The following is an 18,779-nucleotide window of genomic DNA, read 5'->3' as shown; positions in this document are numbered from 1 at the left end:
ATGCTTGGGAATATTTTGAAGAATGCTGTTAACAAAACAGTTTGGTTCCCATTGATTTCCATTGCATCTTTTTTGTGTTTTGTTTTTTTGTCTATATAATGGAGGTCAATGGGAACCAAAACTGCATGGTTACCAACATTCTTTAAAATATATATTTTTTTTTTTTTTTGGTTCAACAGAAGAAAGTCATACATGTTTGGAACGACATGAGGGTAAGTAAATGCTGACAGAATTTTCATTATCCTTTCAAATATTAAATAATATTTACAAAAGAACTACCAGATGTGGTTGCCAGAACTTCACTGTAAAACAACAACAACAAAAACAAAATACAGTGACAATATTACAAGCATTATGGAATGACATTTTGGTAAATATATTTAGCATTTTTCTCACGACATGTTATTAAATGTTTAATATATTTTATATGATGTTTATTTTAAAACATCAACATAACTGAGCTATTGAAATATTTATATTATTATAAATGTAATATTTTATGAATAAATGTAACATAAAACACTCTGAAAACAAAATAAAACTAATTTTTAAATCAAATATAAACAGGTCTGGTTTGTGAATTCTGAGAATGCCTCTTTTCCTGTTAATTAAAAATATAGAAAACATTTTTTACCATAAAATTATACATATTGCCTTAAGTAGGCTATAATACACATTTTATCAGTAAATTATAAAGTGATTCATACTTTTTACATTTACTTTTTCAGTATTTTACAGCAAAATTACATGTATGTGTATATATATATATATTTTTTTTTTACTTTGTGTGCTATATTAATCAACTGATGGTTGTTTACTGCATTTGTACATTATATTCTCATTAAAATTAAATTTTTACAGTGTATAGGCATTTAAGAAAACATCAGAGATTATAACCATCCATTATAACAGAGACATTAGCCAATAATAATTATCACAAAAGCCATTGTTCACTTTAATTATGCATTACTTCTCTTTTAGTGACAGTGTCTTTGTTCTTTTGTTCAGAACAAAGAATCAAATTAAGATAAATTAGAGATTTTGCCTTAGTGGTTAAGTGGCTATAGGAACCGGCTATTATTGAGATACTTTTGAATCATAAGTACAATGGTGGGAACTCAAAAATGAAGGGAGGGCCCTATTGAGTGCTGATATTAAATAAAGGCGGGTTCCAATTCTTATAAAAGCGCCCCTGCATCAGCATCCTTTTATCTATCACATTCACATATGGACTCTCAAAGAACATAAACTCCAGCAGCTGGATGCAACCATTGCTCCCCCTGAGTCCTGTTAGCTTTATAATAACGCTTCAGCTCTTGCTCAGTAAAAAAATAATTTAGGCTATGTGCTGTAAAATGCAAATGAATACAAGCAGAATGATTTCAAATACACCCGGTCTCCATTCACTCCCCATCTGGAGGCTTCCCTACCTTGTCTTTTAGAGGAGAGGCGCCTGTTTAGATGTTTTTGCGTCCTTCTTGTCTTTCCATTGTATTAAATGGCAGCGCTGATTGCAGGTGCAGCGCCGCGCGGACGGATGGAGGGATCGGGATGCTGTGATCAGATGCCGGACCGGAGAATCTTCACTGCCAGCAGGAATAGCGGCTCTTCGGCGTGTGCACGAGCATCCCCACCGACTGCGGCTGTGCGAGGCGCTGGGACTGGGAGGGGTGAGCTTTCCTTCTCAGACCAGAAGGTCCCGTCACCTGTGTAATCTGCTGCTCGGAAACTAAAGGATGCCACTGTATGTTGTAAAAGGCATTTTCGTGAACACATAACCTACATAAACGTCATTTTTTTGATAAAATACGATATAATATTTTTATTTTTCTAAATTCGCTACTAGAACGCCATTTTGACCAGTACTCGGCACTTAGTTTGCTAAAACATTAATATATATATATATATATATTCATGATTTGTAATCACAACATTTTTTTCTTTTGTCAAATCAACTTAGATAATTTATGTGGTTCAGATAACACAATATTTTGAGTTTCTGTTGATTAAACCAATCTCCATTGTATTAACTCAAATTTAACTTAACAAAAATTAACTTACTTTTTTTCAAGTTAAACCAACAATATTTTTTTACAACGAGTATTTTGCCTTTATTCTCCGTCTTATATAGAGGTGGACATAATATTTTATTTAAAAATACTTTATTTGTACTAAATATAATTTATATTATGTGTCCCATGTTATACAGCAAACTTATCATCATAACATTGTCCAAATAAAGTATTCCATTATAATAATAAAAAACCCTCAAAAAGAAAACAAGATATGAACTCTTAAAGGTGTTCTTAAACTCTTCTCTCTTTAACTCTGGCTTGGTTCCACAGACAGGGTTTAGATTAAGCCAGGATTAGACCTTAGTTCAATTAGGACATTTAAGTATAGCTTTAATAAATGTGCCTCAGAAAAAAACATTACTGATGTGCATCTTGAGACAAATCAATGGCACTGACATATTTTAAGATATGCCAGTGCAAGTTGCTTTCAGTTAAAACTTCTCAAACATGCATTTTAGACTGGGACTAGTGTGAAACAGGGAGTTTATCTTATATTTTGTTAGGTTTTTCAGTATAGGGAATGCACATGTTAATTATTGAAATTTATATATTTGTAGAAATATTAGCATTCAATTTTCTTTCTTTAAAACACATAATGGCATGATTTTGAGCAAAAGACTACTAGCTAATTAAAATGTAAAACGCAGGTAAAGGCACCTATTTCGAGCGACTCGGAAGGTATTATAACGTGTCTCTGTAGGATGAGACCCATTTATCTAGCATCTGACATTCAGTCTGCATCTTTCTGGAAAGATGCACATTGTGTTGCTCCCCTGTGAGAGCTATTCTCGGCGCGTGCTATTAACAGCATGCTCATCTGTGTCACCCACTTCCCCCACTATCTTCCCTCTCTCCTCCATTCTCTAACCCCGTGCAGCCTTCGTCCCCATGCCTCTTTTCAGTCTGTGCTATTTCAGAGAGGCTCACACCTCCTCATAGACTGAGCTGCACAGTCAGTGACAATGCCTGATAAAATCTCAAAAAGACAATTCAAAAGAATTGCTGTTAAGCGCTAATAAATATTATGTAATGCTTTATACAAATTTGAAAGAATCAAGCATCAGCCTCATTTTAACCATAGCAAATGGACCGAATAACTGCAAAACAACACACAACCTTTCGAGCTAGAATGAGCAGAAGAGCGGTCGGTTAAAAGGAATGATGCTGTGCAGTTCTCCATCTTGCAGTAATCTGGACCGGCCACTGAGGGGCCACAGTGACCAAGAATGAGTCATCAGCACTGGGCAAGCCTTGGTTGTATGTACTAGGGGTCCAATCAAATCGCAGCAGGCTGGTAATAGCTGGTATTTACATGCTTACATGCATACATCCTATCTTGGTGTATACACTTTTATTTCTTTTTCTTTAAAACAGAAAATGATAATTTCACAACAGGCCGTCTCAAGCAAACCCTCACATTAACCTTCCAACATCTACAAAACTGTATCAAAAGTGCACCATAGTGTTATACATCTTTTCTGGTTCTATTCTCATTTTTTTGGCTATATCAGTAATATTATTATAATTCTCATAATATTTATACAAATATCACTCTGTACAAGGTAGAAATACATATCCCGAAATGCCCCGTATCCGGAGCTTTTAGACCCTCCCCGCCATTATAATAAACACACCCGCTTTCCCCATGCACAAGTCTTCAGCCTCCTCACAGCCACAGGAATCAAAAGGTCGCAGCATGAAAGTCGAACGCGAATCCCCGTCATATCGTACAGTCGGTTACATTAAACACATTCTCTCCACAGTAAAGGACTGAACACGAGTGATGAAACGCTCCCGCAACGTAAATACAACTGACAAACAACGTTCAAAAGGCCTTGCGACTGCATGGCGTCCAGCGTTACGGCTGCGCGGAGACTGGCGAGGGAGGGCTTGGACGGGAGGGGTGGGGTGTGTGTGTGTGTGTGTGTGTGTGTGTGTGTGTGAGATGCAGCAGGGTTCTGCATACAGGCACGCCTGCTGCACAGGTGTCCGTAAGGGGACGCCGCTCTGGCCTCTCTGGCCTCTCTCAGTCTCTGGACTGGTAAAACAGGATGTACCCGGACTCAGAGTTCTTGGAAATTTCAGAGGTTAATCCGTAGAATTCTTCAATTGCCTGGGCATCGATTTTCTAAAGGGAGAAACAAAACATTTTTTTTTTAAACAAATGCAGGAAGATCACTTTACAATCGTCAAGACTGAGCACATGGATATGGTGGAAGCCATTTGAATGGGAGTTGAGGCCTAGGAGCAGTGATGGGCTTGACTGGTGTATTTTGATATGTGGACTGCATCAATACTTTTTGTATTTTCTGACAGACAAACTACACGTCTTAACTGTTTACAACTGAGTAAAATGCTTTGTTAGAACCAAAACACTGGCTTTTGTGAAGGATGATTGATTATATGTGTATAGATCGTTTTTGTTGGGGACTTTTAATCCATATATCCATTGATAATATTGTTTGTTGTATGCATATGAATATTTATGTTGTATATTGTTTGAGGTCATTTAGATTTATTGTTGAACCTTTGTAAACCTGCTGAAACATGCTTGTTGTATATGCAGTAATGTATTAGTGTTTGATGGTTTTTCATATTTGCAATTGATGTCAATGTTGTTGTTAATTTTTGTATAGTAACCACACCTTGATCCACATGTTGAGTTACCTCAAATAAAAGCAACTAATGGAGCTTTGCGCATTCTAATCGATACCCCACAGTGATTATGCTATTTAACCAATTCTCATGAAACTTTATAACACATGGCTTTGGACTTTTCAATGACAATTGTATAAAAAAAAAAATGTAAAAGATTATTAAAGATTGCACTCCCAAAGAGCAATTTATAGCTTATGAAATATTTTAGACCTAAGTATAACTATAAAACTCTGATGTGATTTACTTCACATTATTTTTACTGATTATTATTTATTTATTAATTATTTTTATATATATAAGATAACAAATAAACATATCAATGTTTATATTAGTGCTGCTGTCTATCGCGATTAATCGATTATAATATAAAAGTAATAATTTGTATATATGTTTATATATATATATATATATATATATACACACACACACACACACACACACACAGACACAAATATATGATAATATATATACACACATATATGTATTATTTATTTTATAATTGATTAAATCGCGATTAATCGATCGGACAGCACTAGTGTATGTGTTTGTCTGTGTATATATACATATCCACACACATATATGTATAAATATGTGTGTGTATATATACAGTATACACACAGACACAATATTATATATACACCCATATATTATATAAACAAAAACTTTTATTCTAGATGCGATTAATCGATTTGTCAGCACCAATATACACACACACACACACACACACATATATATATATATATATACACACACACACTATAAAATGTCTATATGGTTGGATTTACTTTTTAACATTATTTTATTATTTAAGATTATAACTAAACATGTATATAGCACTATAAAAACTCTAGAATTTATTATTTTATTCATTCAATAACTTAGGATTTTAAATATATTTTAATTTGCCAGTCCTACAAATCATCCATGCAAAATTCCCTAATATTTACAGGTTTTCCGTAACTGTGGGAACCCTAAATCTCAGTAAAAGACTGGTGCTTTTATTCATGACGGATGGAAGCTTACCTCTACGATGTCGTCATCAAACAGTAGCCAGAAATCATGACTCTTTACAATTGCGATGTAGTGTCCTCGGTTTGGACCACTGTAAAAGGACACATACATAAAAATAAGATCAAGGAAGCAAATCAAGACAGTTCTCCTTTTTTGCAAGGACAAATTTAAAAAAGCTTACATGAAGAGATTCTGTTCACATAAGCAAATATTGTGAAATCAGTCAACATAGGAGCAAGAAAATGTATAAAGGTCTCAAAGTCCATTATGGCTTCCTGGTTTCCATCAAAATCTGTACCGACTCACCTGCCACAATGCACCACCACAGCGACCAGGTCGTAAAGCCTCTCGGGATTGGTGGCATCGCCAGAGGTGTTAAAGAGGCGGAGCTCCAGAGGGAAGACCACGCGGTAGCTTAGCTTAGTGTAGCGCTGCAGCTGCTCCATGTATTTAAATCTCTTCAAGTGCAAGGCGAGGATCATGGGAAGTTTCTTAACCCGCATTCTAGAGTCAAACACAGACACATATTCATGTATCCAGTATATTCACTACATGTATAGTAAAAAAAAAAAAAAATCAGGAAGCAGCTGATAGAAATGAATGCACGCTCACCTTTTGTGTGCCTCCTGTTTACTTCTGCATTCCTCACAGTAATATTTATACTCACTGCACAAGGTCTCTGTATTACTGAAACCTCTATAAGGGGCCAGTAAGAAAAAGAATAGCTTATTAAAAGGGAATCATATTCATGTTTGCATTGGGTTTAAGTGTGAGTGTGCTTTCGGACCTGAGACAGTGTGTGATCGAAGTGTTCTGCTCCACGTCCACTGACAAATCCAAGAAATCCTCATCTTTGCTGCTTATCTGTAAGAGAGCAAAGTCCAAAGACCCAACTCAGATCAAAGCACAGCCAATCACAGTCAGCAGAATTATCAGGATCCTGTCTTATTGGACGGCATCCAGTTAAGTAAGGTGAGGTGCAATTACCGTCTCGCAGGTGAGGCATCGTGTCTCGTTGGTCAGCGTGCCCTGGAAGATCTCATGAACCCAGGTGGAGGAGGGCGGGGTGCTGTTATTGTTCTGTGAGTCAAGCGTGCCATTGGCCAGTTTGCCATTCTGCTTGTCTTGCTTGCGCTCTTCTTGTAGCAGGTCTGCTATAGTGTTCAGCAGGTAGTTGAGGAACTCATGTGCATCTTGTTGCATGTAGTTATCAAACAGTTCTGCAGGTGACAGGGAGAAAGAATGCTGCATAAAATAGCACAAGGAATCATGTCTTTGGCCCGGTTTACACCTGGTATTAAGATGATTTCGGTTGATCGGATCACAAGTGGACGACACTAAATACAGGTGTAAAAAGGGTCTAAAAACGTTTTGAGCTTGTCCACTTTTGACTACTTTAAGAGGAAGTCGAAAACACATTCTGAACAGCCACAAAAGACCGCCTACTCTCCGTCTACTGACCTAACGAGAGTGTTAGCCAGACGGGATTTAAATTTTGACGGCAAAAGACCCAAGTTTGTTTTGAAGATGAAAAATGTACCAAGCACAATGTCCTCTCACCTTTCCTGATTTCTCACACGCGTGACTGCGTGGTCTTGCGGCTTTCAAAGCAGAAACGTATGTTTTTCTGTCGTTTTGGTGCATTCATATGTAAATTATGCAAGCTTATTTTGTCCATTAGATCAAAAGATCTGAAGAAACCATACATTTACCCCCCCCCATAGTCCCTCCCCTTCAAAGAAATCAGGACAGAAGTGGTTGAAAGTGAACAAAAGAGACGGATTAAAATACCAGGTGTAAACGGGTATGCGTCTCCCTCGTCTATTTGTGATCTGATCGACCAAAATGCATCTTAATATCAGGTGTAAATGGGGCCTTTAAGAATCAAATGTGTCAAAACCAAGAACTAGAATGTGTCAAACCCTAGAACTAGCATCCATACTGAAACCGAGAAGTAACTGAGAACATTAAACTGAATTTTAATACAATCCCTTCCTGCTCGTCTTACCATTCTCTTTCCGTAGTCGTGTAATGAACTTCTTCGGGGGTATCACCCCAACTTTCCTCTTCTGGTTGGCTATACTGTGGAACAGGTCGGCCAGGCAGGTGAGCAGGTTCTCCTTGCGGCGCGGCTGGCTCCTGTACGCGAGGATCTTCTCCCGGAACGGCCGGCAGAAGTACAGAGCCTGGAGTACAGAGTTACAGTAGCAGGTGTTTCCAAACTGTGGATCGAAACACACAGAACACACACACTGAAACCAGAGAATGACGATAAACATGGATGGTAGACAGCAGGAAACGCCTTTGCTTACGTTGACCAATCCGAAGTAATGCTCGTTGACAGGGAACTGCTCCGAGCCAATCTCTTTCTCCAAAGCGGAGGCATTGGCGCCCTGAAACGGAACAGGTGAACAGTTGTTCAGGTTTTTACACCTGCTTACCATTGGATAGAGAATCCATAACAAAAATGACCATGATAGCCACAGTTTTATATCACATAGTTATTGTTTCTACTAGGATGCACTGATATGAAAATTTTGGCTGATACCGTTAACCGATAATTCTTTATATTTGAAAGCCGATTACCAATATATTGTCCGATAAATCTAAATCCAAATTTTTATATGATTTTTTAAAAGCCTGATTACAAAAACAAAAGTCTCACCATTAAAATCCACCTAAGCACTTCAACATAAATTAAACATATACAGTATAGTAAGTAGCCTAGTTTGAACCAGTGTAAGTTTTCAAATTAATTTTACACCTATGGTCCAACTTTCTTTATCAAAAAAAAACTGTTGCCTTACAAATAAATAAAATAATGCTTAAATAATGCAAACAAGTAACTGGACAACATTACTTGCGTACAAAGAATCTAAATGCATGTGCCATGGATAAATAAATTGGAATAGCCTCCGCACGGACAATAATGAAGTGATTTGAATTAAACCATATTGTTGATGAAAATAATATGAGAAAAATAAAAGTGCTAGACTGTTATTATTAATAATGCATCAATGTTTTTGAAAAAGAAACTAAATCTAAAATTAAGCCAATTTGACAGACTTGCACTGCACATGTTGCGCTTAACTGTATTTCCCCTTTCGAATTGATTCCAATCATATTTTAAGCAATTAAAATCCATTATGGCGAACAGTGCGCATCTGAAGTCTCAGCTGAATGAAATAATCCATTTATTATAACGATAACATTAAAAATGTACGTATATTAGCCGATACCGATATGGTGGCTGATATACTGTGCATCCTTAGTTTCTACAATAAAACTATGGTAAGTTCATATTACACACCACTTTCTTTAAAAATAAATAAATAAATGACTAGAAAATGTGCAGTGTTTAGAAGGAGAAAGGCTACTATTACACCTATTGTGGTTAATTGTAGTAACTGATGTTGTGGCAGGAACTAGCCTATATTCACCATGGTAAATTTCAGAAGACGTTTGATGCATGTGAGACACTTTTGGTCAGATTGCAACATCCATTGATTAAGAATTAATGTTTTAAAAATGCAATACCACAAAAAACACGTAAATGTGAATATAAAAACAACCCTATAAAAAAAAAAAAATTACAGCACATTTTAAGAGGTAAAATTACATTAGCAGTCATTAGCATTTCACTGCCGTCGTTTTTACATTTAAAAACGTCAAATGCCGTGGAAAAAATGGAATTAACAATCAAAACGCAGATAAAGCAAATAAGATATGGAGGCACATATTGGGTAGGGAGAAGCAGAGAGGGGATGGGACCATGAAATCACGATGTGACCGACCTGGCAACAGCTTAGCACTGAAGCACAGGTACACTGAACGCGTTTTACATCATCATGATGCTCAGGTTTGCAACACAATGCTTATCTGAATGCTTGTACTAATTTATTACACATAAATAACAACCGGAGATTATTTAGATGTCACTGTCTCGCGCTTATTAAGCACATCTCGCGATCATAACCCGTGCTGAATGACACTTCAGCTCAGCAGTTAGCAGATCTCTGCTTTGCTGCCTTCAGCAAATCCTTTAAGGACGGGCGAATTTAAAAGCTTAACGTTGCGTTACAAAGACAACACGGTCGTTCCGCATATCTACCCAATTACAGAAATAATTTAGGCCCAAGTCAAAATTCATAGCAGACACACAGACGGAAAAAGACAGCTCGCAACTGCAGCAGAGGAAAACTGGCAACCCAAGGAGTCAGATTCACAGAACTAATGCAGCACGCGACCGATTACAACATCACGCGTGTGCTGATGTACAATTATCCGTGACTGAAGTGATTTTTACTTACCATGGTACAAAAAGAGGCAAATTTGGAAACTGTCATTAGGATTTCCATTCGCCCAGCGCCATCTTCCACCCAATCACCGCGCGGAGGCGAAAAGGAGTCCCCGACCGTGAGGACAGACTGCGCTCCTGCCAGAGGGAACAGCGCGGGGTCTTAGTGCCCCAGCGCCTGATTAAGTTATTATTCAAATCATTTTGGCAATAAGTGCATAATACAATAAAAAAAACATTAATGAATACATAAAGACATTTATGAGCATTATGCTATGTTTATTTGCAGTCAGCTGAGAGCTTGTGCTGTGATTTAAAAAAAAGTCAGGATTTTATTTAATCATTATGTATTACATTTTTCATTTAAAAAAAAAATAAAAATCATTACCTTAACTCAGTTAACGCTTTATATTTGAAAACAAGTAAATTAAATGTGCATTTACAGACTGTTGGTGTTTTTTTTTATGTTAATGCTTATGTCAGGATTTAGTTTAATTCATTGCATTTTTAATTACGAATAAACATTTATTTAAATTTAAGTAAGCGTTTTCGTGAAACAAACCCAGTTAAAGTTTCTTATTTAAAATATTTAAATTAAATGGTTGTATGTTTGTGTGATTTTTCCAAAATAATGTTCATTTGAAGCATAACTTGGTTAATTTATTACATTTTTTATAATTACCCGGTTAAAGCTTCTCATAAAAAAAAAAAAAAAAAAAATTATATTCCAAAGAATCATCTAGATTTATTTTAATATTTTTTATACAATACACACAGACAGACACACACACACACACACACACACACACACACACACACATACATACATATATATATATATTTATCAATGCTATGCTCTCGCAGGCAAGTTAAAAGGAGAAAAATTCATCAAATAAAAAAAACTGTTTTTGTATGGCGATTACATCACTGCCCAAGGAGCAACAGCTCAGAAACTGCTATTTTTACTCAGGCAAATTAGTAGTCTTCCTATTCGTGCTTTGAAGGAAAGGCCACAGGACCCCATCATTCTCTTTCCGCCGTACCCGCCATCTTGCGAGCAACCAGGGGTAAGATGTGCTCCAGACAATATGTATTAAATCCTTAATTACATAGCTCTTCCTGAGCAAAAGTGCAACATAAAGCGCCCAAAAAATACCTTACCTAGCATGGCATCGAAATTAAGTCCGCATGTGCGTTGTTGGATGCCGTAAAGAGTAAAATATAGAGTCAAGCTGGAGCGTGTCCGTTCCATGTGGGCCATGCGTGGACAGGCTTTGCGAGAGTCGTGGATACAAAAAAATTGTAAAATATTTCCAATTTATGTATATGTTGTATTTCGAACACGTAGAAATATTTACGAGAGTTAGAAGATGTCAAATCAGTTTGGTTCCTTGTCAATGTATTTCTTTGTCATGAACTGAAGTTGCATAGAGCTGAAACAATCTAATGTCAAAAAGATTTGTCTTGATGTGTTCGTTGTCATAATTTAACTGCCTTTAATGATTTGTTCATTGTTATTGGAATTAATTCTTGATAAACGTGCTACCATGTTACATTCAATTATATTGTACAGTGAGTGATGACCATAGGCTGTAAACCAAGTGTGATGTTACAAGATTTTCTCTAGTATTGTAGTTGGTTATCAAGCGTAGTGATTGAGAACTTCTTTCCTAGAAACTATTTTTCTAACTTTATTTTTGCCTTTTTTGCACCCAGTAATCAGGCATCATGACAAACACCAGAGGCAAGAGGAGGGGGACCAGGTATATGTTTGCCAGGCCCTTCCGCAAGCATGGTGAGTTCATTTGAATTGTGCTGTATGTATTTTGTACTGTACTTTAGCATATAAACCTGTTTATAAATTTTTTTTTTAGACCTGACATTGCTTTTTATTCAACAACAGGTCCAATCCCTCTGTCCACCTACATGCGCATCTACAAGAAGGGTGATATTGTAGACATCAAGGTAAGTTTTAGTAAATAGATGTTTTAGTGTACTTTTTTGTTTTCAAGAATCAAGACAATTTCTAAGAATTCCATCTTTTTATCCAGGGCACAGGAACCATCCAGAAGGGAATGCCTCATAAGTGCTACCATGGCAAAACAGGACGTGTTTATAATGTTACACAGCATGCTGTAGGCATCATTGTCAACAAGCAAGTCAAGTAAGTACTGCCCTGAACATGACATTTCAATGTAAAGTTAACAAGTTACATCTGTCTGACAAGTACTGAAACCACATGGTTAGTGTTTCTACATATATTGCTGTTGATGTCACTTTTTGTATCTCTACTATACTCTATCATACGAGTGTTCACGAGAGGGGTGTTGTGATTACCGTCACAATCGCTGTGTGAGACGTCAAACAAAGTGGCAGCCGTTCACTTGCGTTTTAAATGTGTGTAATATAATCTCACACAGCACTCCAGTAATGTTCTCAAGTTATTGAGCTAATGAGTTCCGAACTTATCCATATCAATGAAGCTTTTTAATGTGTAATGCCCCAGATTCACTTTGCCATAAGGGCCATCCAGTGTCCTGTGTGGTCATTCATATGGGGAAGAGCAGTCATCCTTATGCACCCTGGACTGGCACATGAATGCCTTTGCCAGATTGTCAATATGGGAACATGCCTCTCTTTGATAAATCTTGTAAATGCACAACAATTCTTGTTGTTTAAGTGACCAATTACTGGTTTTCCTTCTAGGGGCAAGATCCTGGCTAAGAGAATTAATGTGCGTATTGAGCATATTAAGCACTCAAAGAGCAGAGACAGCTTCCTGCAGCGTGTTAAGGAGAATGAGAAGAAAAAATTGGAGGCCAAGAAGCAGGGCACCTGGATTGAGCTTAAACGCCAGGTATGAGAATTTGGAAATTGATTGTTTTTACTTTTATATGGACAAATGTGCACAGTGAAACCATGCATTTCATTGAACTCCCTGATGTAAACATTAGGTTTCATGTTCGGATGTTGCAAATGGTTATTTGAATGAGTTAAAACGACAGAATACGTAAAACACGCTATTATTACAGCTCTGGCTGATGTTTATTTGGTTGTTTGTGGTGATGATGTGTCTGTCTTGTTTTCAGCCTGATGCTCCACGGTCAGCTCACTTTGTCAGCACCAAGAACAACGAGCCTCAGCTCCTGGAGCCCATCCCTTACGAGTTCATGGCATAAGTCTGCTGGCCAAAATAAAGACCTTTGTACTACATAAATCTTGTTTGAAACTCTTTCTTTAACAATGTAATTGTATTTTTATGTTATGAGGATGAATCTATTGTATGATAGTGACATACAATGCGCACTCACAAAAAAAGGAATGAAAGCCCTCATTGGGGTGGTACCCCTTCAAATGGTACTGTGTACATTTAAGATAGTAATATGTTCCGTTTAGGGGTAAATGAGGTACAAGGATGTTCCTTTTTAAAGGTTATTGTACAGTTTTATGTGTAATTCAGTACAATTATTTTCCTTCAGTCCCTTTACTTTTGTTTAATAAAGCTGTTAAAGCACTGTAGGGTTTTTATTTATTTAAGGGATCATATTTTATTTCAGTTTTTAACCTACAAGCTTACAGCATGTAACTTAGCCTTCTAACCAAGCCATTATATTTTAATCTGTCGTACAGAATTTTTTCCCACCAGCAGGTTCTGTTCAGGGATATTCCTATATTAGGGTCTCTTGGCTTTGCCATGATCTGAACCTTTATTTTTAAGAGTGCATGAAGTGGCCAAAAAAACTTGGTCCAAAGTTTTCCATTTCTTGCAGCCAATCAAAAAAGATGTTTAATGTCATGGATTATTGCAAGATCCAGATGTGATACTATTTTGGCCTTTTCTCCTTTTAGCTGTTCTCATACAGCCTAGAATCAGCAAAGTACAGAGAGAGAAAATGCCTGCAATTTCAGTAAAATAACTACCTCTTATCAGTGTTGCAGCTCGCTTATGTTGAATTGCTCACTTTGGTAGAACAGCCTGATCTTTGTTTTAAGTCATTTCATGTCCTATCGTTTACTTGACTGAATCTTGGAAGGTTACATTTTTCCCATTCTTTTCATAACCAGCTCCAGGGTTTGCTAAATGTTCTTTCTTTATTCTACATAACTGATCTTACCTGCAGGTGCCGTTTTGAAAACCTATAAAGGTGGGAAAAGTTATGCAACCACAATTGGAACAGAGGTGGATTAAAACATGAACTAAAATGTACCTTAGTAGTGTAGTTATTCTGATGTCTCCAGGTGATTATACACCTTGTGTAATTCAATTCAATACAATGAAAGTGGTAGAAGATTTATCTGAAGTACATTTTTCCACATGAATCAAAAATATATTTAACTATTTTACTCGTAAAACAGTGGAATAAGAACAAACATGATTTTGTGTTCGTGTCTTCTATATGGTAGTTCATATAAGCTGTCACTAGGAGGCAGCATTAGCCTTTTTACCCTGACAGAATAAGTCCCGTTCAACTCCAAAGATCCTTGGGTTGGTGTGCTATGAAGACATTTACTGAAAATAATCCTTGCATATCTAATCTATTTATTAGACTCGCGTCTGGTATTGTTTTTGAAGCATAGCTCATGACTGTGTATTAAAATGTATTAATGAGTTTTGTTGGCATCGAAATGCATTGATCAGGCTGACAGGATTATTGCCAGTTCTGGGTAGTAATTTATGTAATTGGATTACGTAATCAAATTCCCAATACAAATACTTGTAGTTAGATTATAAAACATTTTAAAATACTTGTAATCAGAGTACAGTTACTTTTTTATTGATTACACGGAATACAGTTTGTAAGTAATTATACTGTGTGTGTGTGTGTGTGTGTGTGTGTGTGTGTGTGTATATACAATAGAAAGAAATATTGACAAAAGGAAGTTCTGCTTATTCAAAAAATTACAATAAATTAGCACACTGACTAATTTGACCAAATTACAAAACATGCTCACCCCCCCCTAAATGTCCAAATTTGCTGATATATTTGTCTGCTTATTGTACACTTGAATATCTACTGTTCTGGGCCTTTTGTGTGTGTGTGTGTGTGTGTGGTGTCCTTTGTGTGATTTGGTGTGTAAGCGAGGACCACCTCTCTCTATCTTGACTTGTGCTGTGTAATCAGAGTGGCTGAATGCCTGACTGCATATCTGACAAATATGTTATCTCATCCCACCTCAGTACTTCACCCAATATTTGCTTCAATTAGGGTCAGTTACTGAGATACGCAGCAGCTGTGTGGGTGCGTATGAGAAACAGCCTTAATTCCATGATGTTCTCACATGCACGTCCTTCACTGCATTTTTATTTTATGATATGTATGCGGCATTACAGTGCAACTGCTTGATTTAGATTTAGCTGCTAGGGGCAGAATCTGACCTTCTTCCTTTTTTTAGGCATGGTCTATTCATTCTGTCCTCAAAGGACACACAGGTCTGGGAATTAGCCACAGTATTAGGATGGCACGCTGAGAGGTCATAGCATGACTGTGAGAATGTGAGGACGACTAGATAACCTCATTGTATGCTGTGCCTATCCATTGGCCCTGTTCCCTCTGCTATCGTGCTGGTGTTAGATATTAGCACAGATTTGGATAAAGGTGATGAGGTCTCGCAGAGGTCATAATCAATAGTATCAATCAACAAGTGACATGCTGCCCTGGTATTGATCACTATGTAGATGTCGAAAGTGCGAGAATGGCGGAGGAATTTCCTTTAGTTATCAATTAACAATGACTATGGCAATAAGACCGATCTTTAATTGCATCTTTAACATTTTGAGTGTCTATTTTTCCTGTGAAGTTGTTGACAACCTTTTTGATGAGGGGAGCCCCAACTTTACATCGCATGCATTAAATTGATAACACTGACTGTAACACTTAAAATATCAAGACAGATTGATTTATTAAAGACAGGCAAACATTACCTTTATGTAAATCTGTATGTTTTTTAATGTACAAAACTCCCAATCTCTGGAAAGTCTAATTTGTTCTAGTGGATCATTTCAACCTAAATGGTCCTCTCTGTCATCCCTGCTGAAAACCAGCTAAAACCAGCCTAAGCTTGGCTGGTCTTAGCTGGTCTTCCAGCCTTGTCATAGCTGGTTTAGCAGGCTGGTTTTAGAGTGGATTTGGACACTTTTTTTGCTGGTCAGGCTGGGAGACCAGCTGACCAACCAAAACCAGCTGAACACCAGCTTGGCCAGCTGAAACCAGCTACATCCATATTAAACCAACTAAGACCAGCCAACCAGCTTTGGCTGGTCTTAGCAGTTTTTTCCCCCAGGTATGTATAGCGTAAACTTGGATAGCCACATTCATTGAATTGATTTGTCCTCTCTCATAACGTTGGCTAGTCTGATTCATTCTAGTGAATCAGTTTGATCGGATGGTCCTCTTTCTCATACGTATAATGTTGGAAAGTTCAATTTGTTGTAATGGGCTTGTTTGAACCTCTCTCACATGTAATGTTGGAAAGTCTGAATAATTCTAGTGAATCAATTCATACTAAACTAAGTCCTAGTCTATGCTAAGTTCTCTCTGTCATATTAGACTCTAAATAATGCTCTTTGTTCAGACTGTCCTCTCTCTCATATGTAAATTAGATGGTCCAATTCATTCAAGTGAATCTTTTCGTTCGGATGATACATGTAACATTGGATAGTCCAATTCATTTTATACTGGTTTGTTCGGTCAGTCCTCTCTCTCATTAATGTTGTATAGTCCAATTTATTCTAGTGAATCGATTCATTCAGATGGCTCTTTCTCATAGTCTGATTCATTCTAGTGAAATGTTCCTCTTTCATGTACTCTTAGAAAAAAGGTATAAAGCTGTCACTGGCGTGGTACCCTTTAAAAAGGTACAACTTTGTACCCAAAGAGTGCATATTAGGACCTCAAAGGTGTCAAAAGTGTATATATTAAATAGTAGGAACCGTGCCAGTGACAGCTTTTGTACCTTTTATTTTTTTTAGAGTGTATAGCATAGGAAATGCTAATGCTACCGAAGCACATTTGTACAGTTCTCTCTCTCATATGTAACATTGGGTAGTTCAATTAATTCTAGTGAATTGGTTCATTTGGACAGTTCATATAAATGAACAGAAATTCACTGTTGAATGTATTTATCTACTTTTTTGTATAGACTTTTGTAGTGTAGCTTGACAAGCTACATTTTCAAAGTAGCTTCCGCAACATTGCTGCAAGGCTCTGACTCATAGATTGAATTAAACAGAGTAAACAGAGGATAGGAAAAGAGGAAAAAGGGATGGAGCAGAGTGGGCAGAGGTCCTTAATCATACCTGTTTGACACTCAGAGATTTAGGCCATCAAGCAGCGCGGCAGCCATATCGACCGCCCGTGTTACACATTAACTTTTCTCTCTCAACCAGGGAGACAAGCAAACACGACATTCAGAGATAATACAACTAGACATCATATTGTCTTCTCCCACCACAGTCTCTGACTCTTTTTGAAACCTCCTAAAGGTTGTGAAATCATAAAGACTGGCTCAAATGGGAGACTGAAGGCATGACTCTCCAATCACCATCGGCACACCATTTTGCCTGTGATCTGGTGTTTGTCTTTTTGCTTGCTTGTGCTTATCAGGACAGATCATGGCCATTGAGATATAGAGGCAGCTTTATTGATCAATCCCAAACATGAGAGGGTTGGGGCACTGCAAGACCGGATGATGTGACGGAATAGGCATGACGGTGACCATAGGGCAGGAATGTCCGCTGAACTTGATGTCAGATGGACGGAGTCTGGATGAGCTTGATAGAGGGTTATAAGCTGTCCACTGTGGACTATTTAATGTTAGATTTTGGTTGTTTATCCGTGTATCATTTAAATGTGAAGTTCCAGTGAGCCCTTTGGCTCTAGGTAAAGTGCAGCAAGCAGGAAATAAGAAATAGCACTTTGAAATAAAACATGATCACCTTGAGACACAGGAGCAATCATGACTGTAGTAAATCATACATATCAGCGGGCTGTTCTTGGAGGCTGATAAACCACAATTAGGGCAGTAATTTCCACGTGTGTGTATGATGGATGGAGCCAGGCAGTCTTTTAAACACCCTAGACAGACACATTCATACACAGACTTGAATGGAGCCACTTGACAGTTTAATATCCACATAAATCTCTGTCAGACAATTCTAAAGACCTTCAGTCCCGATCACAACTCTGTGAAGGTGAACAGTTGCTTGGTGTTTATCAGGTGTTATGCTATGTGTGAATCACCATGGAAAATAAACATTTAAAACATGTGATGCAGGTTCATTTGTGAAAAATAACCAGATGACAAATGGAAACCATAAAAATTCGTAAGCAATGTGAACCACTGTTAACTAGGCTATAGGCTATTCTATTATTTATTAACATATCTAGCTACCCTTTATACCCCTGATTTTATTTGTTCTATTGTAGTTTAATTGTTATGTGCATTGTTCTCAATTATAACAATAAATAAAAAATAAACAAAATGAATGAGAGCCCTCACTACACGACGTCATGCGCTAATCATGTGACGTATATAGGTAGATCTATTCAAATCATGAGTAAGCTATTATCTACTTGTGAAAGCGCAATAACTACTATTGGTGAGCCAAATCACTCATTATTATTCTGCTAAACAATACATATTTATAAATAATATGACAGCTAAGAGGATACATGATCATTTTACGCATTTGTCTTTTTTTGTCGCACTTTTCAATGAACTCAGTTGGTATGTTCCAC

General features: G+C 37.1%; 3 protein-coding genes across 3 annotated transcripts in view; 1 reads left to right on the top strand and 2 right to left on the bottom strand.

The window, feature by feature from the left end:
* The window catches only part of gpr12 (G protein-coupled receptor 12), a 4,516-nt gene extending 2,662 nt beyond the window's left edge, over positions 1-1,854 (bottom strand). Inside the window, exon 1 of the mRNA XM_084398547.1 lies at positions 1,431-1,854. The gene's annotated coding sequence lies outside the window, so the exon portion shown is untranslated. The remainder of the gene's footprint in view (positions 1-1,430) is intronic.
* A 277-nt stretch (positions 1,855-2,131) lies between these two features.
* Positions 2,132-10,159, bottom strand: usp12a (ubiquitin specific peptidase 12a). Its single transcript, XM_084398546.1, has 9 exons — positions 10,055-10,159; positions 8,057-8,137; positions 7,753-7,966; positions 6,732-6,964; positions 6,532-6,608; positions 6,357-6,440; positions 6,051-6,248; positions 5,757-5,835; positions 2,132-4,203 (listed from the first exon to the last, which is right to left on the bottom strand). The coding sequence occupies exons 1-9, from the start codon at positions 10,100-10,102 to the stop codon at positions 4,102-4,104; spliced, it is 1,116 nt and encodes a 371-aa protein (XP_084254672.1). The 5' UTR covers positions 10,103-10,159; the 3' UTR covers positions 2,132-4,101.
* An 833-nt stretch (positions 10,160-10,992) lies between these two features.
* Positions 10,993-13,258, top strand: rpl21 (ribosomal protein L21). The gene is made up of 6 exons (XM_084398566.1): positions 10,993-11,108; positions 11,758-11,836; positions 11,945-12,006; positions 12,093-12,205; positions 12,748-12,898; positions 13,131-13,258. The coding sequence occupies exons 2-6, from the start codon at positions 11,770-11,772 to the stop codon at positions 13,218-13,220; spliced, it is 483 nt and encodes a 160-aa protein (XP_084254692.1). The 5' UTR covers positions 10,993-11,108; positions 11,758-11,769; the 3' UTR covers positions 13,221-13,258.
* The last annotated feature ends 5,521 nt before the right edge of the window (positions 13,259-18,779 follow it).

The sequence above is a fragment of the Rutilus rutilus genome, assembly GCF_951802725.1.
Source record: "Rutilus rutilus genome assembly, chromosome: 24".
Lineage (NCBI taxonomy): Eukaryota > Metazoa > Chordata > Actinopteri > Cypriniformes > Leuciscidae > Rutilus > Rutilus rutilus.
The sequence above is the reverse complement of the archived record's forward strand: the minus strand, read 5'-3'. Positions and strand labels throughout refer to the sequence as shown.